General features: G+C 43.4%; 1 protein-coding gene across 2 annotated transcripts; it reads right to left on the minus strand.

The window, feature by feature from the left end:
- Positions 1-745: 745 nt before the first annotated feature.
- Positions 746-4,570, minus strand: LOC126993981 (cadherin-4-like). Of its 2 annotated transcripts, XM_050853206.1 has the most exons (4): positions 4,446-4,570; positions 4,091-4,326; positions 2,397-2,560; positions 746-1,542 (listed from the first exon to the last, which is right to left on the minus strand). In XM_050853206.1, the coding sequence occupies exons 2-4, from the start codon at positions 4,150-4,152 to the stop codon at positions 1,271-1,273; spliced, it is 498 nt and encodes a 165-aa protein (XP_050709163.1). In that variant the 5' UTR covers positions 4,153-4,326; positions 4,446-4,570; the 3' UTR covers positions 746-1,270. The 2 variants fall into 2 exon arrangements, with proteins under 2 accessions (XP_050709163.1, XP_050709164.1); XM_050853207.1 differs by lacking the exon at positions 4,446-4,570 and having other exon boundaries at positions 4,091-4,417.
- Between the last annotated feature and the right edge of the window lie 19,378 nt (positions 4,571-23,948).

Here is a 23,948-nt window from a genome sequence, read left to right on the forward strand (position 1 = left end):
TTATTATACACACTTCCAGAATGACCAAAGTCTGCAAAGTCTGCATTTGTTACCACCAAAGTCTGTATTTTTTACATGTGATGTACGTCCAAATATATTTGTGTTACGTGTTCCCAAATGAAAACAATTGAAGAATATGAACGATCTGTTAGGTACACTGTGTTCTAGTGTTTTAAACAAATAAAATAAAAAGAATTAAATAGGACTGACTTTGTTTTACTTAGGAATGAATTTGTTTTAATGGTTGACGATTTACATTGCAAAGGTAAACAATAAATACATTGAACACTCTACGGGTGTGCGTGCGTGGACACCGAAGCCTAATCGAGTTAGGATGGATACCCCGAAAAAAGACACGGTACAAAGTAAAGTAGATGTCCCGAAAAATACGTAGGTCAGGGAAGAAAAAAAAAAAGACCCTCATTGCCTGCTGGCCCAAAAAACAACAGATTACAATCATAATAAACTTACTGGTTCTTTACAGAGAATAGTAGGTTAGAAAAGAAAAGGCCTCACTGACTACTGGCCCAATAAATAACAGACTAAAAAATAGATCTACTGGTTCTGTTCAGAGAATGGAGACAGCATAACAACCGAAATTACTAGCTAGGTAAGGGTACTAAAAGCCAGGCCTGTATGGACCATATTGGCTATACAGGCAGCGCCACACGTGGCCACTCAGTGAACTGTCAAAGCAGTACTTTCCATAGAACTCAAGTTATGTATTAGTGCGTCTGAGGCTGCCTCCAGGATACAAGGCCTTGGTGCCGCCACCGCTCCAAGCCAACGACTGCACACACTTTCCTCCTACCCGATTTCCTGACTACTATTTGACATGGAGAAAAACTGAAATCGGGTAGGAGTGAAGAGTGTGCAATCATCGGCTGGGGGCGATGGCGGCATCATGGCCGTGTATCCCTGAGACAGCCTCAGACGCACTCTAGTCTATAACTTGAACTCTATGGGAAATTCAGCTTGGAGTTGAGTGGCCACATGTGGCGCTGCCTGTATAGCCAATACAGTCCATTCTTAGACTATTTTGGGTCTCTCAACAAATATTTCCAAAGGCCATAAAGGAAATTAGTTGATTAAGGCGCCATTCACACTGTGCTGACTCTGGGCCATGACAACCCAGCGACTAAGGGCACACAAGGTCTTGGGTGTGAAATGCTGATGTGAAAGGGTCGCACATGGTCGGAAAGAGGTCTAGAAACGATTGTCAGATGCCGAGTCGGCACAGTGTGATGGGGGCCTAAAAGTCGCTGAGTTGTCATGGCCCAGCGTTGCCACGGTGTGAACGGGGCCTAACTCCTCCCTGCCCAGTGTTCCCCACCTTGAGAATGGTTGTCCTGGGAGCCAAGTCAGTGTTGATGTTCGCCTGATACTCCGGCAACGTGAAGACTGGTGGGTTGTCGTTCTTGTCGCGGACCGTCACACGCACCGCCGTGAAGCTGGCCCGGCCCCCCTCGTCCATCACAGACACCTTGAGGCTGTGCATGGGCAGGGACTCGCGATCCAGAGGTGTCTCAGTGTATAGGTTGCCTGGGAAGGGGTGAAGTTTGTATGGTATAAATTAACAAAGAATGAGGTCCCCTTTTTTTTTTTCTTACAGGAAAGGAAGCAGCTCAGGGGCATAAAAGTGTAGAAAAAAGCCTGCTAAACGCTGCTCCTAAAAAAAGGATAGAAGTAAAAAATGGCCAAAAGAGATGCCAGTTTCAGGTTACATAGAAAGTTTCTTTAGTAAGGATGCAAATGTGATTTTTCCGAGTCAAGACATATGGTGACTGTTTGGTAATCGTCGGCGTTTTGTTAAGTTTGGGTAAGTTTAGGGTATCTTTCATTCAAAGCCTCACAACTGTATGCTCTAGTGATGTGGTTCCTTGAGGTTTAAAATGTAGTTAAATATACAAGCTACTGTAATGCTGTCTCAGGGAAAACTTCAGTAAAATATGACTTGAAGAGCATGTTTTCCATCCTTTTTTTTTATCTCCTTAACCTTCTATTGCTACCATTACAGTTACTACTATGACTACAACTACTTTTACTACTCCTACTAATACTATCAACAACAACAACAACATTCATACATCAAACCTTCAAATGAAATCTCTTACTGCAGGAACCTAAAATTCAAAAGTATAGTACAAGCAAATTCAAAGGGCCGTATTACTAAACATTTTGTCTCCCAAGTTCACATATTTGACAAGGCTTTCGTAGGAGTTTTGCACATTTCCAGGGGTAGTTTTAAGAACCCGGTGTTAGTTTGACTCTTCTTCTGTACCGTGAACCTAAAGAAACACTCATTAGAACCTGATTGATCCCCTCTTTGACCTTTAGGAAATAGTTGATGTGAGAAATGAAATTGTCTAAGAATACCAACCAATGTCTCTCTCTACCTTCTTTGTCCACGGTGAAGGCTCCCTCTGAAGTCTGGTGCAGGATGGTGTACTGCAGCTTGCCCAGGTCCCAGGCATCAAGGTCCGTGGCCACCAGGTTGATGACTAGCTGGCCAGGAGATGAATTTTCCTCCACGTAAGCTTCATATAGAGTGCGATTAAACCTGAGGAATATAAACAGACACTGAGGTTGTATGATGTATGATAGCTAGTGCAATGTAGTGTGTTCCAATGGTTGATGATAAGGTTGAGGAGAAGAGTTTTCCTCCATGTAGTCTTCATAGAGAGTGCGATTAAACCTGAAGAATATAAACAGACACTGAGGTTGTATGATGTATGATAGCTAGTGCAATGTAGTGTGTTCCAATGGTTGATGATAAGGTTAAGGAGAAGAGTTTTCCTCCATATAGTCTTCATAGAGAGTGCGATTAAATCTGAGGAGGATATACGGACACTGAGGTTGTACGGCACTGCTTGGTAGGATGTGTGTGTAGTGTGTTCCAATGGTCGATAAGAAGGTTGAGGAGAAGAGTTTTCCTCCAGGTAAGCTTCGTAGAGTGCGATTAAATCTGAGGAGTATAAACAGACAGTGAGGTTGTATGGCACTGCTTGGTAGGATGTGTGGTAGCTAGTGCAAAGTAGTGTATTCCAATGGTTGATGAGAAGGTTGAGAAGAGTTTTCCGCCATGTAAGCTTTGTAGAGAGTGCAATTAAACCTGAGGAGGATAAAAATACAGTGAGGTTGTATGGCACTGTTTGGTAAGATATATGATAGGCATTGCGATGTTGTAATATGTTCCAAAGACAGTGCTCATTTCCTGCTATAATGCCTAGGTAAGGTCTGGGTGTTTGTGGCTGACTGGGCTGCTTGAGGACTTTGCTGGTGTTGCTTATTATACTACATGCTGTCTACCTATCAGTGCCTTACAAGGTGAGATGGGAGAGAACAATATGAAAACTTGAATATAGCTGACTCTCTTGGGCCTCCTTAAAATCTGCCACACTGAGAAGAAGTATACCCCTTGCTATCTTTTATTTGTCCAACGTTTCCTTCATTTTTTGGACACTGCCCGCTTCAACAATGTCTTTGTTTAGTCCCTTTCATATATATATTCACACTTCAGTATGGAAAACTGTACTTCTTTATGTCTTTCAAACAAGTCTCCTTTCTCAATTTCTTGCTATGTGTGTGTGTGTGTGTGTGTGTGTGTGTATTTACCTATTTGTAGTCTACCAGGCCCGAGCTAAGCTCTAACAGTCCCGTCTCCATATCTACATTTATCCAACCTTCCCTTCAATTGTTGGACACTGTTCGCCTCCACCACTTCTCCCTGCAAACTGTTCCAGGTGTTAACACTTCTATGTGGAAAACTATACTTGTTTTAAGTCACTCAAACAGGTTCCTTTATTAAGTTTCTCCCTATGTCCTATCAGCCCATGCATTCTCGCAGTTAAGAAGATATCATCTCTATCCACCTCATCAAACTTATTTACCAACCTATAGCCTACAGCATGATCAGATCTCTCTCCCTTCTTTGTTCCAGTGTTGTCAAGTCCATCTCCTTCAATCTGTCTTCATACATCATATTTGAGAGTTCTGAGACCATTTAAGTTGCAATTCTCTGTATCCTTTCCAGCTTTCTGATAGCCCTTTTTTTTTTTTTTTTTGTGTGTGTGTGTGTGTGAATACTTACAGTGAGGTGGTAGTGGTCCCGTGCCTCTCTGTCCAGCTGGGTGGCTGTGGCCACGTGGCCATTCAGCTGGTCAATACTGAAGTGGTGGGCGCTGTCCCCGGTGAGAATGTAGCGGCTCCAGGCAGCAGTGCCTTCATCGGCATCCCAGGACACAACAGAGGCCACCTGGGTGCCTGGGGTGGCATCCTCAGAGATCTCCCGACGGTAGATTGGCTCCTTGCACACCGGACCGTTGTCTGTCGTGAAGCACACCAGTGTGAGTCACAGAAGTGCTAGACACTCTGTTTACTTAATTCATGACCTACTACCATACATTATCCATTATCATTTCAGGCAAGACTATACTGTCACCAACCGTTGATGTCAATGACTGTCACAGTAACAGTCGTGTTGGCCGTAAACTTCCCGTCGGTGACGGTGACGGTGAGGGTGTACTCGGCCTGCCTCTCCCGGTCCAGCTCACCAGCCACGTACACCTGGAATATGGACCACAGCACCGTGACTCTCTCATTAAAGAACAGTTTCGTTGTTGGCAGGTCACCATTGTTGTTGTGTCTCACCATCCCTCCCACCCACCTCCCCTGAGGCGTGCACCAGGAATTGGCCGTCAGGGTCGCCGCCGGTGATGAAAAAGTCAAGTTCGGCCACAGACTCCTCGGCGTCCGTCACGCTGAGCTCCACCACCGCCGTGCCCGTGGCGGTGTCCTCAGGCACTGGCGTCAAACAAAACTAATTTGTCAATGTAGATATATAAAACCTTCACAGCCAATGACATATTACAGAGAAAATCAATTTCCTGTCAATCATTTATCTACAAAACCCTTGTAGTGCCTCACCAGCAGTGACGTAAGTGTCTTTGGTGAACACTGGAGGGTTGTCGTTGTAGTCCTTGACCAGTACAGTGACTCTTGTGCTGGTGGACAGAGGCTTGGGGCCCCCGTCAGTGGCAGTGACGGTGAAGGAGTACTGGGCCATGGTCTCGCGGTCCAGCGGGGCCGCCAGGGTCAGCGTCCCAGTGTGTGGATCAATGTGGAAAGTTGACTTCACTACAGCGCTTTCATCGGGGCCGAGGCTGTACTGGATCTGAGGAGGGAAGAGCAGAGAGCAGAGCAGACATTTAATAATTTATTCTGGGGAATGTTTTCATGGACTGAAAATAACATGGAGACACAGGCAACAATTACCTGGCCATGGTTTCCTTCATCGTCATCAGCGGCCGTGAGGATGGTGACGGTGGCGCCCACCTCGCTGTTCTCGGCCACCAGGGCTGTGTAGCCGGACTCAGAGAAGCGTGGAGGGCAGTCATTCACGTCCATCACCTGTTGGTCATTCCAGAACAAGACCCAACCAATTCAAAATCCATAAATTAAAATGTCTTTCTTTGACTGTCATTTCAGCCCAAAATCCAAACCGTAATCAACCATAAGGATAAGAGATCAAAACTTCATGCACTCTGCCATCATTCACATCCATCACCTGTTGGTCATGCCAGAGCAAGACCCAATCAGTTCAAGACCAATATATTAAAACGTCTTTCATTGACCCTCATTTCAGCCCATAATCCAAACCCTAATCAACAATACAGACAAGAGACCAAAACTTGCTGCTTCCTGCCATAAACTCACCACCACAGAGATGGTCATGTAGTCCACCGTGGGCGGCGTGGTCAGTGTACGGTTGGTGACGCTGATGCGATGTGTGCGTCGCCGCTCATGGTCCAGGGCCCTGTGCACCACCACCAGGCCAGTGGAGGTCACGGTGAAGGGCCCTGAACTCTCCCCAGACTCCCTCTCCTCACTGGCTGCCTTCATGCCCTCGTCCACCATGATCAGGTACTGCACTGACTGTGGCCCCGCCATCCACAGGGACGTGATCACATTGCCTGCCAACACAAGGCAAGACTTTGAGCATACAGAAGGTGGCTAGCTGGGGCCAGAATGTTATGAGGTGCAGATTGTGATGTGTGTGCTAGTATGTGTTATCTGAGGAAATGAGTGTATGATTTCCCAGTACTGTAATGTGTCTGTGTGTGTATTTACCTATTTGTATTTACGTATTTGTAGTATACATGGCCAGAACTCAATCTCAGTCAGTCCTGTCTCCCACTCTATATTTGTCCAGAATTTCCTTCATTTTATGGACACTGCTTGCTTCAACAGCGTCTTTGCTAAGTCCATTCCATGTATTCACTGAACTTCTTTAGGTCTTTCAAACAAGTCCTCTTTCTCAGTTTCTTACTGTGTCCTCTTAGTTGCCTCCTCCCTTCAGTCTCGATTAAATCATTTCTATCCAACACTTCCATTCCACTTTGACCCGGAAATTTAATGCCTACGGAGAGCCAAAGTTGCAGTGAAACTCGAAAAATATTTTTTGTAAATTTTTGTAGTTTATTCATTCTGGAATGAATCGCATTGAATAAAAGTTGTAAAGAATCATCCGTAAAATTCAACTGTGAAATCAGATTATTATTTGGACAGACCGTTTAGCTGGAATTCCATGATTCCCAAAAAATTACAACTTCTGCTCCCACTCCTTTGAACTAGATACTGGTCCATCTTGAACATCACGTAAATCAGTGGAGGTGTCAAGACTACGCTCAGTACGCACACTACAAGTAGAAACTAAAAGAAGACCGCCAAAAAAGGACGGCTGAGGGAACAGAATTGATCTACAGACGCCATGATGTGTAGGCAGGAACTGTAGACTATTTTTTGCACGGAATGGTGGTGGGGGACATCGCAAGAACAAAAGAGGTGCCAGTTAGTCACTCAGCATCAACAGAGACCTATAGTTACACGCGCCCTTCAAATTTTGGAAAGCTTCTCACTCTCCAGCGCTGGCGTCATGCTCGTTGCCCATGTCTGATAGAACTATATGATGCCAGCGGCATCATCGTCATTAAGGGGTTAATCAACATCTATTTCTACTTGAAAGTAGGTATACAGTCCCTGAAAGTCAAGATCAAGACCAAGATGGCCCATCGAACGTAGCATCCCCGTGTGATTAGTTCCTTCAGTAGCACAATGAAAGTTACCGCCTGCACACTGTGCAGTGAGTGAATTTACCAACCAACCCTTTTGTTTACCATTTCAAAGTCACAGCTGCTCGGGGTAAGAGCACTGTAATTCTTCAACAAACAGTGGAACACTTTGAACACAGAGATGGGCACAAAGCAACATACGGTATCATAGTCATAATTGTAAGTAAGGTGGCCAAATGTGATACTGCATACACATTAAGTTCAGGGAAATTATTTTTTTTTTTTTTCAAATATATCTTGCCAAATTATAGGTGTCTTATACGTCAGTGAGTCTTATATGGCGAGAAATACGGTATATATGTTTCTCCAAATATCTTATTTATGTGCTTCTCAAATGTCAGTGTATCTTGTATTATAATTCCTAAGTCTTTTTCTTCCTTCACTGTATCGATGATTGTCCCTCCCATCCTACACACTCCACTTGCTCTATTTTTACTCTTGCCCATTTTCATTGTGTGACAATTCTTTTCATTGAACTTCATTTCCCATTTTTTACTCCATTCATGTATCTCATTGGAATCTTCCTGTAGTTTATTACAATCATCATCTTCATCTCTTATTTTTCTAAGCAGTTTGGCGTCATCTGCAAACATACCCTTGTAACTCTTTACTTTTTCTGGCATATCATCTATAAATATTAAAAACATAATATTCGCTAACACTGACCCTTGTGGAACGTCACTTGTGACCGTTCTCCATTCTGATATCTCACCTTTCAACACGGTTCTCATTTCTTTGTTTGTCAGGTAATTTTTCATCCATAGTCATTTTTCTCCCAATCCTCCTCTATTTTCTAATTTCCACATCAGTCTCTTATCAAATGCCTGTGTGTGTGTGTGTGTGTGTGTGTGTGTGTGTGTGTGTGTGTGTGTGTGTGTGTGTGTGTGTGTGTGTGCCAAGTGATCTGCATATTGTTTCCTTCCTTGTATTTTCTTAAATAATATGCATTTTACCAGTGACTTTTTAATTTTATCTTATTTTTTTATGTGTGTGTGTGTGTGTGTGTGTGTGTGTGTGTGTGTGTGTGTGTGTGTGTGTGTGTGTGTGTCATATTACTGATAGCTGTGGGTGCTCACCGATGGGGGCGTCCTCCCTGATGAAGAACTGTGCATACTTCCTGGCGCAGTGCGGGGGGTTCTCGTGAGGGGGCAGCAGGAAGATGGTGACGGGCACGTCGGAGTGGTGCTGGGGGGAGCCGCTGTCCTCGCCACGGATGAAAAACTGGTACACCTCATTTTCTGTAACATTTGGGAGTTCACTGATACTTATGGAACTAATGGAACAGTCTCTCTGTACACGATAATCACTTGTGCATCCAAACTCACACTTTTTAGAGTAAAGGAGACAGAAAAAAAAAAAAAAAAAAAGGTACAAAAATATGAAAGTTTACTGCTATTTGTGGACCTATTTTTTTTTCTTACAGTAGAGAAAGCAGTACAAGGTAAAAAAAAACAAAAGAAAAAAAAAAAAAAGAAAGAAAGAAAGCCCACTACTCACTTGTGCATTCAAGCTCAATTTTTTTACAGTAAAGCAGACGGCTCAAGATATAAAAATGCTCGCTGTAGTAACTATCCTAACCCAGACACACTCTGGACCCGCATCAGTAAAGAATATAAAGAAAGCATGTGTAATTTTGGAGAGGTAGATGTAGTACTTGTGCACGAAGATGACACAGCCTGGCAGAGCATTAGCAGACAGCAGGAAGTGTAAGGCGCCTCAGATCAGTATTATACACTTCTGACTCTCACATCAGGTATTTCCAAAGGCTGAGAAAGATTAACCCGGGAAGCAGCGGGGATCATGTTTCTTATTGGTCCCTCTAAGCGAGAAAATTGAGAAAAAATCATCTCTCACACAAACCATTTCATAATATATATCAATGCATTTGTGATCAGTTTATGTATCATCTATTTTGGGGGGTTTATATCATGGCACAAATTTGGCCCATCGCTGCTACACGGTAAAGCCAGAAATTTGTCCCGTCGCTGCTACCAGGTTAACCCTTTGACTACAGATTTCCTACCAGAAGACATCACCAAGCTACAGGAATGGAACAAAAAGTGGCTGCAACAATTCAATGAAGAAAAATGTAAAGTCATGCACCTTGGGAGGGGATATCCAGCATACCAATACCACATGGGAAACAAACACTCTACTACCCACAGGGAGTATATGCTACCAGGCTACCAGTGAAAGCCAAATCCGTGCCAATTGCAGCGGACGGGTTAATTGGATTCTAATGAGTAGCTTTGTAGGTCCAAGTTATAAAAGCTTCATCAATCTACCACTAGTATCCATGGAAACACCTAGGAATCCTACGAAAGCCTAGTCAAGTATGTGAGCTTGGGCACTGAAATGTATAAAAATATGGTCCTTAGGTTGTTGGAATAATTGTTTTGAGGCAGCAGGAAATACTAAATGTTACAAAGGAAACTGATAACACAGAGGAAATGGAGATAGAAAATGAACACGTTAGAGAAATAATAAGACTCAGAAGACTGACATACAAACTGTTACAAAGAAAAATGATGACTGAGAAAATAGAAATGGAAAATGAACAAGTTAGGGAAATATTAAGACTCAGGTTCGACTCTGGTGACTCAACTCCGACTCTTCACCCGTGACCGTGAGTAAGTGGATGAATTACCTCGGCTGTGGATGGTCTGTGCCACGGTGACCTCGCCGGTGGTGGGGTTGACCGAGAAGAGCTCCAGCGCCTCAGAACTGTTGGCTTCATACATGCGGTATCTCACTTCACTGTTTGCCCCTTCATCTGCGTCACTGGCCTCGACCTGTGATGGCAAGCATGGAGAAAGTATAACAAATGAGATCTATAGCTGGGTAAGGGTAATCTGGAACCACTGCACGTATTCTCAAACTATTCTTCACTGTTAACTCCATCTGCATCACTGGCCTCTAACTGTGATGGTGAGCATGGAGGAGGTATAACAAACAAGATCTATAAGTAGGTAAGGGTAATCTGAAACCACTGCATGTATTCTCAAACTATTTTTCACTTCCTTCTCTTTCCCCTTCCCTCTCTCCTTCCTCTTTCCTATATTCTCCTCCTTGTAGCCTTGCTTTACTTGACATTTCCTTTACTTCTCCCTGTCTCCCTCTCTTCCCTTTTTTCTCTTTCCTTTCCCCTCCTTTTGGCTCACAACAAATATTTCCCAAGGCCACGGAGGTGATTGGCTGAGTTCACATGATTGTTTTTCAGTCATGGTGCGAAAGCCTTGTGAATTAAACTATAACTAGACTCATTGGCCTACCCATGGAAATACTAACACAACCTCTACAAAAGCCTTACCAAATACCTATGGGTGTGTAAGCCCAGAAATGCTTGAGAATATGGGCCTAATGCAGCCATACAGTTCCATCGATCAGTTTTCCTGACACTAAGGTTGGTATTCTCAGATGATTCCTTCACTTACATCGATTTCCAAAGGCCAAAAAGGAGATCAGTCAGGTTCTCATGGGTGTTTCTTTAGATTCATGGTACAGAGGAAGGGTCAGACTACCACCAGGGTCATTAAACTACTCCTGGATATCCCCACAACCCATATGAAAGCCTTGTCAAATATGTGAGCTTGGGTGCCAAAATGTTTAATAATACAGCCTGAAATGGTGGCTTGCAGTCCCTTGTGATACATACATACAGAAACATAGTGCAACAAATCAACACCTTGACTGAAGATTTCCTACAAGACCTCACCAAGCTACAGGAATGGAACAAAAAGTGGCTGCTACAATTCAATGAAGAAAAATGTAAGTCATGCACCATGGGAGGGGAAATCCAGCATACCAATACCACATGGGAAACACTCCACTATCCACCACAGAGGCAGAGAAAGACCTGGGAGTATATGTTATCAGGGTACCAAAAGGCAAAATCCATGCCAATCGCAGCAGACGGGTTAATAATATGGCTCCATTGCAGTCCATTGTGATGCCTACATAGAGAAACACAGTGCAGCAAATCAAGGTACAGTACAGTTTCACATAAAACAGTATTATATGGTAGAGTGAAATGGAGTTTAGTGCAGCGGGGGGCAGAATATTGTAGTTATTCTATTTTTTTATTACAGCAAAGGAAGTAGCTCAAGGGCAAAAGATAAATTAAAAAAAAAGTCGGCTAAACACTGACTATAAAAGTAGGGGAGTTTTTTCTACAGTAAAGGAAGCAACTCAAGGGCAACAAAAAGAAAGTGTAGAAAAAAGGCCCGCTAATCGCTGCTCCTATAGAAGTGGAGAAGGGTGGCTGAGAGGTCAATATCAAGTGGTAAGAGGACTATGTTCTTATATGAGAAGAAGCAACAGGGCAACAGACAAAAAATATTACACTGACGAGTTTTTTACAGGGAATATGGAGGTTAGAAAAGGAAAAAAAGACCTCACTGCTTGCTGGCCCTAAAATGACACACTAATCACCTCCAGAGAAACATTATAAAAGAAGGAACAGGGCAATAGACAACAAATAGTACACTTACGAGTTTTTTTACAAGGAATACGTAGGTCAGGGAAGAAAAAAAAAAAAGACCCTCATTGCCTGCTGGCCCAAAAAACAACAGATTACAATCATAATAAACTTACTGGTTCTTTACAGAGAATAGTAGGTTAGAAAAGAAAAGGCCTCACTGACTACTGGCCCAATAAATAACAGACTAAAAAATAGATCTACTGGTTCTGTTCAGAGAATGGAGACAGCATAACAACCGAAATTACTAGCTAGGTAAGGGTACTAAAAGCCAGGCCTGTATGGACCATATTGGCTATACAGGCAGCGCCACACGTGGCCACTCAGTGAACTGTCAAAGCAGTACTTTCCACAGAACTCAAGTTATGTATTAGTGCGTCTGAGGCTGCCTCCAGGATACAAGGCCTTGGTGCCGCCACCGCTCCAAGCCAACGACTGCACACACTTTCCTCCTACCCGATTTCCTGACTACTATTTGACATGGAGAAAAACTGAAATCGGGTAGGAGTGAAGAGTGTGCAATCATCGGCTGGGGGCGATGGCGGCATCATGGCCGTGTATCCCTGAGACAGCCTCAGACGCACTCTAGTCTATAACTTGAACTCTATGGGAAATTCAGCTTGGAGTTGAGTGGCCACATGTGGCGCTGCCTGTATAGCCAATACAGTCCATTCTTAGACTATTTTGGGTCTCTCAACAAATATTTCCAAAGGCCATAAAGGAAATTAGTTGATTAAGGCGCCATTCACACTGTGCTGACTCTGGGCCATGACAACCCAGCGACTAAGGGCACACAAGGTCTTGGGTGTGAAATGCTGATGTGAAAGGGTCGCACATGGTCGGAAAGAGGTCTAGAAACGATTGTCAGATGCCGAGTCGGCACAGTGTGATGGGGGCCTAAAAGTCGCTGAGTTGTCATGGCCCAGCGTTGCCACGGTGTGAACGGGGCCTAACTCCTCCCTGCCCAGTGTTCCCCACCTTGAGAATGGTTGTCCTGGGAGCCAAGTCAGTGTTGATGTTCGCCTGATACTCCGGCAACGTGAAGACTGGTGGGTTGTCGTTCTTGTCGCGGACCGTCACACGCACCGCCGTGAAGCTGGCCCGGCCCCCCTCGTCCATCACAGACACCTTGAGGCTGTGCATGGGCAGGGACTCGCGATCCAGAGGTGTCTCAGTGTATAGGTTGCCTGGGAAGGGGTGAAGTTTGTATGGTATAAATTAACAAAGAATGAGGTCCCCTTTTTTTTTTACAGGAAAGGAAGCAGCTCAGGGGCATAAAAGTGTAGAAAAAAGCCTGCTAAACGCTGCTCCTAAAAAAAGGATAGAAGTAAAAAATGGCCAAAAGAGATGCCAGTTTCAGGTTATATAGAAAGTTTCTTTAGTAAGGATGCAAATGTGATTTTTCCGAGTCAAGACATATGGTGACTGTTTGGTAATCGTCGGCGTTTTGTTAAGTTTGGGTAAGTTTAGGGTATCTTTCATTCAAAGCCTCACAACTGTATGCTCTAGTGATGTGGTTCCTTGAGGTTTAAAATGTAGTTAAATATACAAGCTACTGTAATGCTGTCTCAGGGAAAACTTCAGTAAAATATGACTTGAAGAGCATGTTTTCCATCCTTTTTTTTTATCTCCTTAACCTTCTATTGCTACCATTACAGTTACTACTATGACTACAACTACTTTTACTACTCCTACTAATACTATCAACAACAACAACATTCATACATCAAACCTTCAAATGAAATCTCTTACTGCAGGAACCTAAAATTCAAAAGTATAGTACAAGCAAATTCAAAGGGCCGTATTACTAAACATTTTGTCTCCCAAGTTCACATATTTGACAAGGCTTTCGTAGGAGTTTTGCTCATTTCCAGGGGTAGTTTTATGACCCCGGTGTTAGTTTGACCCTTCTTCTGTACCGTGAACCTAAAGAAACACTCATTAGAACCTGATTGATCCCCTTTTTGACCTTTAGAAAAGTTGATGTGAGAAGCGAAAGTGTCTAAGAATACCAACCAATGTCTCTCTCTACCTTCTTTGTCCACGGTGAAGGCTCCCTCTGAAGTCTGGTGCAGGATGGTGTACTGCAGCTTGCCCAGGTCCCAGGCATCAAGGTCCGTGGCCACCAGGTTGATGACTAGCTGGCCAGGAGATGAATTTTCCTCCACGTAAGCTTCATATAGAGTGCGATTAAACCTGAGGAATATAAACAGACACTGAGGTTGTATGATGTATGATAGCTAGTGCAATGTAGTGTGTTCCAATGGTTGATGATAAGGTTAAGGAGAAGAGTTTTCCTCCATGTAGTCTTCATAGAGAGTGCGATTAAACCTGAAGAATATAAACAGACACTGAGGTTGTATGATGTATGATAGCTAGTGCAATGTAGTGTGTTCCAATGGTTGATGATAAGGTTAAGGAGAAGAGTTTTCCTCCATATAGTCTTCATAGAGAGTGCGATTAAATCTGAGGAGGATATACGGACACTGAGGTTGTACGGCACTGCTTGGTAGGATGTGTGTGTAGTGTGTTCCAATGGTCGATAAGAAGGTTGAGGAGAAGAGTTTTCCTCCAGGTAAGCTTCGTAGAGTGCGATTAAATCTGAGGAGTATAAACAGACAGTGAGGTTGTATGGCACTGCTTGGTAGGATGTGTGGTAGCTAGTGCAATGTAGTGTGTTCCAATGGTTGATGAGAAGGTTGAGAAGAGTTTTCTGCCATGTAAGCTTTGTAGAGAGTGCAATTAAACCTGAGGAGGATAAAAATACAGTGAGGTTGTATGGCACTGTTTGGTAAGATATATGATAGGCATTGCGATGTTGTAATATGTTCCAAAGACAGTGCTCATTTCCTGCTATAATGCCTAGGTAAGGTCTGGGTGTTTGTGGCTGACTGGGCTGCTTGAGGACTTTGCTGGTGTTGCTTATTATACTACATGCTGTCTACCTATCAGTGCCTTACAAGGTGAGATGGGAGAGAACAATATGAAAACTTGAATATAGCTGACTGTCTTGGGCCTCCTTAAAATCTGCCACACTGAGAAGAAGATATATCCCTTGCTATCTTTTATTACTGTTTTCATGTTGACTGCTCTTGTGAAAACTTAAAGGTAACTGTCTGCCTTGACTCTTTAAAGGATGCCATATTGATATTTCTCTCGCTGTCTTTTATAATTATTTTCATGCTGACTGACTGGTGTGATAACCTTAACCCCTCTGCTGTGATTGGCACAGATTTGGCCTTCAAGGGTAGCCTGGTAACATATACTCCCAGGTCTTTCTCTGCCTCTGTGGTGGATAGTGGATTGTTCCCATGTAGTATTGGTATGCTGGATATCCACTCCCAAGGTGCATGACTTTGCATTTTTCTTCATTGAATTGTAGCAGCCACTTTGTGTTCCATTCCTGTAGCTTAGTGATGTCTTCTGGTAGGAAATCCGCAGTCAAGGGGTTAAGATAATTGAGTGTTTTGAACCTCTTTGGACTCTGCCACAGTGATATTTCCCTTGCTGTCCTTTATCAATGCTTTCATGCCAACTGACTGGTGTGAAAACCTTAAGATAAAAGACTTTCGGTTGACCTTTTTGACTGTCTCATATATCGTAAAAAAGATGACGCTAATGTTAGCGGCTTCATAAATTGCCATCACAGCCTCAAAAACTGCCATCACAGCCTTAAACACGGCCATCACAGCCTTAAACACGGCCATCACAGCCTTAAACACGGCCATCACAGCCTTAAACACGGCCATCACAGCCTTAAACACGGCCATCACACTCAAACACGGCCATCACAGCCTTAAACACGGCCATCACAGCCTTAAACACGGCCATCACAGCCTCAAACACGGCCATCACAGCCTTAAACACGGCCATCACAGCCTTAAACACGGCCATCACAGCCTTAAACACGGCCATCACAGCCTTAAACACGGCCATCACAGCCTTAAACACGGCCATCACAGCCTTAAACACGGCCATCACAGCCTCAAAAACTGCCATCACAGCCTTAAACACGGCCATCACAGCCTTAAACACGGCCATCACAGCCTTAAACACGGCCATCACAGCCTCAAACACGGCCATCACAGCCTCAAACACGGCCATCACAGCCTTAAACACGGCCATCACAGCCTTAAACACGGCCATCACAGCATTTGTACCCAAAGACCATACTAAAAGGTTACCTCGGCGCGTGGTGGTTGGAGGCCAGCCCCGAGACGTGCAGGCCGGTGAAGGCCGCGTGCACCCCGTCACTCACAGACAGGTTCAGGGTGAGGGAGGCCACGTCCTTGAGCTTGTGTGGGGCCGTCACCGTCAACACACCTGGGGAAAAAGATCCACCTTTCAATAGTTAAAATTCACCATTCTCAAGCCAACACATTCCATCTCCTCTTCCTGCACCACTCTGGTCACTGCAGGAGCAAACAATCGTGCCTTCAACCCTTCATCAAAACAACGGCTTTTCTTTCCAACACGTATCCCTGAAAATGTCAAAAAATTTTCCTCCAAACTTCAAGCTTCCTTAACCCTTAAATGACGGGTATTGTTTTCAATAAATGGTCCCTGGATACGGGTAAAAACAGCTGCTATTTTGTTGTTGTTTATTCACATTGTATGAAGCGTCTTAACTCCCTGAAGACAGCGGTGAAATCCAAATTGCGATACGTTGTGTAATAGTCACGCTGGAGCACTTGCTGGGCTAGAGTGCAGCACAGATAATGAAATTACACCATCACTCTCTAGGTCACTCTCACTACTGCATGCTTTCACTATTTTTATTTATTTACATCTTATAGTGCAATTAAGTACAAGTATGTCGATGAGCGGGCAACGGCCTGCCTGTCACTACTCACAATGTTTTCGTCACTGTTATCCTTGTACTCAGAATGATCTTCACTCTCTATCCTGTCCTGTGTTTCCCAGTGTTTTCTTATCTTACGGTTCCAGGGCTGCTCAGTGAGGAATAATGATCTTATTTCAAATCTACGAGGGTCAGATAATTATGCTGGCAGACACCTCGGCAAGTCACAGAACCCGCCAAATTTGATCTAAACATTCAAATTAGTGGCGCGAAAGAGTCTGATTAAATGAATGATGGCCGTCTGTGCGGACCGAGCCGGGTTTGATTAAATAAACGATGGCCATTGTTGAAGGTTTAAGTCTAGTCATCTGTACGCGTACATGAACCTTACCAGTCAGCTGATCCATTTTGAAGATGGCGTCTCGGTCTCCCGAGTGAATGGCATAACTGAGCGGCGTGACCTGACCAGCGTCTGGGTCAGTGGCAGACACCGAGGTGACCACATGGCCGGGCTGGGCCTCGGCCGACATGCGGCAGGAGTAGCTGTCCTGGCGCCACGCTGGAGGGTTGTCGTTGAAGTCCACAACTGTAGGCAAAGAAAACATCTGGGCAGGCTTAACAAAACACGACTATAGGGTCGGTGTGGTCTGAGGCTTCCACCCTTCACATCAACTATTTCCAAAGGCCAAAATGGAGCTAAGTCGGTTTCCTAGGAGTGTTTTTTCAGGTTCGAGGTACAGAAAAAGGGTCGACTATTATCGGGGTCATAAAACTACCCATGGAAATAACCACAACTCCTATGCAAGCCTAGTCAAACATGAGCGCTTGGGTGCTGCAATGTTTAAGAATATGACCCTAGATATACTGTAGTTACTGTTGTCCACTTGTTCTGCCCCCTCCTACATGCGTGTCCTGCCCAGAGTTGGCAGGATGTTAATCAAATATTTATAATCGAAAAAAGTGGTTTTCTATATTCATATTTTTTCTATTACTTAATTTACTGTCTGGATGCATACCAAGGTTGAGAACCCACTCTAAAAACCAGCTGGTGCTGGAATATACCTTCTTTGTCAGCCATAACGTTCAGTACCTCAAGCATATGGAAACTTCATGCATACAACTTGCCTTTGGCCCAACTAGTCTGGCTATATAAGTGTTTACTGTCTACATGTAATTTACCGTCAATAACCACTGTGGCGGTGGAGGAGAGCTGGGGTATGCCTGAGTCCGTGGCCAGCACAGTCAGCACGTGTTGAGCCTCAGTCTCTGCATCCAGCTCCTTGGTGAGTGTGACGGCACCGTCCAGGGCACGCACCTCAAAGCTGCCACACTCCATGACACACGAGTAGCGCACTGAACCGCCCGGCCCCGTGTCCACGTCACTTGCCGAGACCTGTACAAGGCAGAGGGTGAAGGTGTCTTGACAATGCAAAAATAATTCAAACTTTTGATTTTTCGATCAGCTTATCAAACTTATGCATAAGATCCATTTTTGATTGATTAACAATGAAATGTTACTAGGCAGTGAATGGGAATCAATATTTATAAAAGAGTTTATGGTCAAATTTTCATATTAAAAAAAGTGGAAAAACCTGTAATATTTGCTGAAGTAATTTACCTGCAGCACCACGTGGCCCGGTGATGCAGCCTCCGACACGTCTCCCTTGAAGACGGAACGGCTGAACTCCGGCGGGTTGTCATTGACGTCCGTGACTGCGACTGTGACGTGGGTGTCCGTGTGGCCCCCGGTGAAGGGGTCCCGCGCCCGCACCGTCAGGTTGTGGCTGGCGGAGGCCTCGTAGTCCAGCAGGGCAGTGGTCTGGACGACGCCTGGACACAGGGCGACACCATTACCTTTGTGTGCTAAGACCAGTGAGGGAAGCAGTGCTGGACCAGTAAATGCCAACATACTCAGACTAAACAGGGATAATGAATAATGCAAACACACACACACACACACACACACACACACACACACACACACACACACACACACACACACACACACACACACACACACACACACACACACACACACACACACACACACACACATCTTATGAACATCATGAGAAATGTTTGTGTACATGTTTTCTAGTGATAAGTTGTCAAGGCAGGCAGGGAAACAGAAGGCAGCAACCACTTCATGTACTTATGATCAACAAAACTGGCAGACATTCATTAAGTGTCATGTCAAAGTGTTAATGGTTCAATAATGTATCCAGAGTGCATAAGAACATAAGAACATAAGAACGTAAGGAGTCTGCAAGAGGCCGGTTGGCCTATACAAGGCAGCTCCTGTACACTCAACCCCACCTTACCTCACCATCCATGGCTTTATCTAACCTCTTCTTGAATGTATCTATGGTATTGGCACCCACAACATGGCTCCCAAGCCTGTTCCATTCGTCCACCACTCTATTAGTGAACCAATTCTTGCCTATGTCTTTGTTGAATCTGAATTTGTCTAACTTAAAACCATTGCCACGCGTCCTACCTTGGCTCTTTTACTTTCAAAATCCTATTGACATCCCCTTTATTAAAGCCCTTCATCCATTTATAGACTTCGATCAAGTCTCCTCGCAACCTTCGCCTTTCTAGAGAGTGTAGATTTAAATGCTTCAGCCTGTCTTCATAAGGCAAGTTTCTCTTCCCCTGAATCATCTTTGTCATCCTCCTATGAACAGATTCTAACATCTTGATATCCATTCTATAGTAGGGGGACCAGAACTGAACTGCATAATCGAGATGAGGTCTAACTAGTGCTAAGTAAAGTTTGAGGATGACTTTAGCTAGCGCTCCTATTGCTTACGCTCCTTGAGATGAAACCCAGTACTCTGTTGGCCCGATTTTTAGCCTGAATGCATTGAGCCCTAGGACGGAGGTCTGCGCTCTAGTCTAGGATAATTCCTGACCGCCAGATGACGGCTCTAGTCTCACTCCGCGTTGTAAACTTGTAGAAATAGCATCCGTGCGCTCGTGTCATGTTTTCAGCACTACAGTGTGAGTTCTTTGTGCTTTAACAATGTCCCCCAGAAAGATGGTTAAAAGGCACGGTGCTGCAAAGAAAACAGGAACGGTGGCTACTATGCTCGCAACAGGAACGGAGGGCGAGCCTCGGCATATTGCATGCTCTCCTGGACGTGACAGACTCCCGTTCACACTCCATCTCGGACGATACGTCGGGTTAGCTTCACGTTGGTGGTCGCAAAGTCACTTACAACAAGTCAAGTCACTCTGCCTTCAAAACTGCGACCAGTACGCGCAGGGGCGGTTTGGGGCGGAGCAGCGGGATGACGTCACTTGATTCCAAATACCCGCCAGTTCACGAGTGACTAAAATTGCGGCCGGGTATGCACTTTGGATGTGCATGTTTGCCTTCTTTCACCGCGCGTTCAGGCAAGTCACTGATGAAAATATATGCCTTTTTATTATGCTATGCGTGACTGTAAATCCAATGCCTACAAACGGTGGTGTGGGGTGTGAGGGGGGCGGGGGGGATGTTGAAGTGTTTGATTTAAATTAGTCCGCCTTCCTTCGTTTTCTCTAAATCCTATATTCTACATTCTCTGGTTTGGCACCAAGCAGCGTCACGCATAAGCCACGCCTCTGCCGTGTCTCCTCCCACAAAGCTGCGTATGACTTGACTTAATATAAGTGACTTTGGGTGGTCGAACGTAGTTCCGGTGCCTCGAGAATAGGGAGACTGCGGCTACTAAACCCCCGGGCGAAGCCTACCCCTCGGGCGTAGCTAGCGGTTGCAGGAGTCTCCGTAACAACCGTAACACATTGATTTGTGTTCCATATTATTAATCATCGCTATTTTTTAGAAAAAAATTACTTAATTCTGTTAAAAAATAACATGTAAAATGATTATATAAATATTTTTTTGAGATATGGGACGCATTAGGGGATTTACATTAATTCAATGGGGAAATTCGTTTTGGTTTACGAGCGTTTCGGTGTGTGAACAATATTCCGGAACGAATTAAACTCGTAAACCGAGGTATATATATATATATATATATATATATATATATATATATATATATATATATATATATATATATATATATATATATATATATATATATATATATATATATATATATATATATATATATATATATATATATATATAGTCATGTGCAAAGTCGTCAATAACACACTGTTCGGTGGCATCAAGGCACTTGGTGGCAGAAGGCATTACATGGAGGGCTTGGAAACTATAATTTCTGCATCTTGTTTTATATATATATATATATATATATATATATATATATATATATATATATATATATATATATATATATATATATATATATATATATATATATATATATATATATATATATATATATATATATATATATATATATATATATATATATATATATATATATATATATATATATATATATATATATATATATAAAAAGGTGGGTGGGTGGAGCAAACGCTTGTGCGGCAAACAAGCGTCTGGCTGCCTGAAACACAGGCAGGGTAAGCTGAGGAGTTTCTGATTGCAAGGGTTTGCACTTCATGGCGGGAACACATCAACCAGGAACATGATCAGGCATGTTTAGGACACACACTGCATCTAAATGAATCATAATCACTGATATTACAAGGCAACGATGAAGCACAAATGTGTAGCATGAAAGGAATCTCTCTCTCTCTCTCTCTCTCTCTCTCTCTCTCTCTCTCTCTCTCTCTCTCTCTCTCTCTCTCTCTCTCTCTCTCTCTCTCTCTCTCTCTCTCTCTCTCTCTCTCTCTCTCTCTCTCTCTCTCTCTCTCTCTCTCTTATCTAAGCCAAATGGTTTCTGAGCCAACTCGACAAAATAATATACTCGACCTTGTTATAACGACCCAAGATAACCTAGTCAGTAGTGTCACGGTAGGAGAACACCTCGGTTCTTGCGATCATAAATTAGTGCGCGTCGACATTAGAGCTCAATCATCAGTGACTGAAAATAAAGTAAAGGTGCCCAATTTCAAAAGAGCTAACTTCATAGAAATCCGACAAAAACTAACAGAAATACAACTATCAGATGACGGCAACGTAGAGGAAGCCTGGCTAAGCCTTAAAAATCACTTACTCACTCAGCAGAACACATTCGTCCCCTTGTGCGAGAAGCGAATTAACACTAATAAAAGCCCACCGTGGTTTAATAGCGAAATTAAACAATCAGTCAATGAGAGAAAATTGTTTTACAGGTTAAAGAAAGACCAAAGCACACCCGAAAACATTAGACTTTATAATGATGCCAGGCGACGAGTAAAAAGACTAGTAGGTCAGGCAAAGCGTAGATACGAAGAAAATATTGCAGCCAACTGTAAAAATAATCCGAAATCTTTCTTCAGTTACATAAACAACAGAAAGGCGATCAAAAGTGGTATAGGACCTTTAACAAACAGCGACGGTGCACTAGTGACTGACAGCCAACACATTGCAAACCTCTTAAACAATTACTTTTCCTCGGTGTTTAATACTAACAGTCTTCCTCTCGCTACCACCAACACCAGTACTATTGTAAATCTCGAGCATGCATTGCCTAATTTTGAAATAACAACCGATGAAGTCCTTAAAGCTCTCCATTCACTTAAAACAAATAAAAGTCCTGGACCTGACAAAGTATATCCAACTCTGCTGAAAGAAACAAAGAGCGAAATACTCTCCTCCCTCACAACCGTATTCAATATGTCCTTGCGACAAGGCATCGTCCCTTCAGATTGGAAAAAGGCTAACGTGACACCGATTTTCAAGAAAGGAGACAAAAAAGTACCAGGTAATTACAGGCCCATTAGTCTAACTTCGGTTGAAGGTAAGCTACTTGAGGGCATAATTAGAGACAAAATTGTGAATTACCTTGAAAGCCACTCATTGATTGGGGACTCACAACATGGCTTCCGAAACAAAAGATCCTGCCTATCAAACCTATTAACCTTTTATAACGACCTCTTCACTGTTTATGACTTAACCAAATCACTGGACGTAGTCTATCTTGATTTCCAGAAAGCGTTTGATAAAGTCCCGCATCATAAATTACTTTACAAATTAAAGCAAATAGGTATTGACGGTCAAGTAAACCAATGGATCGCGAATTGGTTGAGCAACAAACAACAAAGAGTAGTGATTGACGGATTTAACTCAGAGTGGGCGCCTGTCACTAGTGGCGTCCCTCAGGGCTCGGTCCTTGGCCCAGTGCTCTTCATTATTTACATCAACGACGTGGATGTTGGACTCAATAACCGCATTAGTAAATTTGCAGACGACACAAAGATTGGCAACTCGGTTCTCACTGACGAAGACAGGCAAAGCCTCCAAGAGGATTTGCACAAAATTTCAGCTTGGTCGGATAGATGGGAGATGCCCTTTAACGTAGACAAGTGCCAGGTCCTTCAAGTTGGAATGAGGAATAAGAAGTTCGAATACGAAATGCGCGGCGTTAAACTCAAAAGCGTTCAATGCGTCAAAGACTTGTGGGTCAAAATCGCGTCAAACCTCAAATTCTCACAGCAATGCATCGATGCAGCAAATAAAGCGAACAGAATGTTGGGCTTCATTAAAAGAAACTTTGTATTCAAGAATAAAGATGTAATACTCCCGCTCTACAACAGTTTAGTCAGACCCCACTTGGAATATGCGGTACAGTTTTGGTCTCCCCACCATGCAAAGGATATTGCTAAATTAGAAGGTGTTCAGCGTCGGGCAACGAAAATGATCCCTTCCTTGCGCAACAAATCCTACGAAGAAAGGCTTTCTACCCTTAACATGTTCTCTCATGAGAAACGTCGCCTCCGAGGAAAACTGATCGAATGTTTTAAAATACTTAATGGTTTCACGAATGTAGACAGATCAACATTGTTTATGATCGATGACACTTTGCGCACGAGGAACAATGGCGTAAAACTCAGATGTAGACAAGTAAATTCAGACTGCACCAAATTTTTCTTCACCAACGTTGTAGTGCGAGAATGGAATAAGCTTCCACCGTCAGTGGTCCAGTGTAACATGATTGACTCCTTCAAAAATAAGCTCGACCGTCACTTCCTTCAACTTAATATCAACTAGAGTAGAAATGGAACGTTTTGGAGTCTTCTGATTAATGTAAAATCACTTAGGTTTAAGGACAGACCACCAAGTCTGGACCATGGGGTCTGTGTGGTCTGATTTTCTATGTAAATCTATGTAAATCTCTCTCTCTCTCACCTTTTATTTGGTTATTATCAAATTTTCCTCCTACTGATGACAATTTTTTTCTGTTCCTTAAATTATCCACATATTGGTGTTTAACTATTACTCCAGAAATACGCGGTCATGCTTTATAAGGCTTCTCGTGCAGTAATTTCTGAAAATTATGTACAAAGAAAAATTAAATCCATCCACCTCAACCATCCACCTCAGGCCCTTTAAACATAAGCCTGTGCTCCGCCCCTGGCCCGGCACACGACTCAGAGCTGTCACAGTGCCCGGGAGGAAGGCTTCATCATAAATATTTACACTGAACAAGTAGGACAAAACGGGAAGATAAAACAA

This window comes from Eriocheir sinensis, unplaced genomic scaffold, assembly GCF_024679095.1.
Source record: "Eriocheir sinensis breed Jianghai 21 unplaced genomic scaffold, ASM2467909v1 Scaffold70, whole genome shotgun sequence".
NCBI lineage: Eukaryota > Metazoa > Arthropoda > Malacostraca > Decapoda > Varunidae > Eriocheir > Eriocheir sinensis.

Coding starts and splice junctions, on each gene's coding strand:
- LOC126993981 (XM_050853206.1), bottom strand. CDS start 4,152: ATGGCCACGTGGCCACAGCCACCCAGCTGGACAGAGAGGCACGGGACC. Junction 2,561..4,090: donor GGGACCACTACCACCTCACT/GTAAGTATTCAC, acceptor TATATTCCTCAG/GTTTAATCGCACTCTATATG. Junction 1,543..2,396: donor CTTCACCGTGGACAAAGAAG/GTAGAGAGAGAC, acceptor ACCCCTTCCCAG/GCAACCTATACACTGAGACA.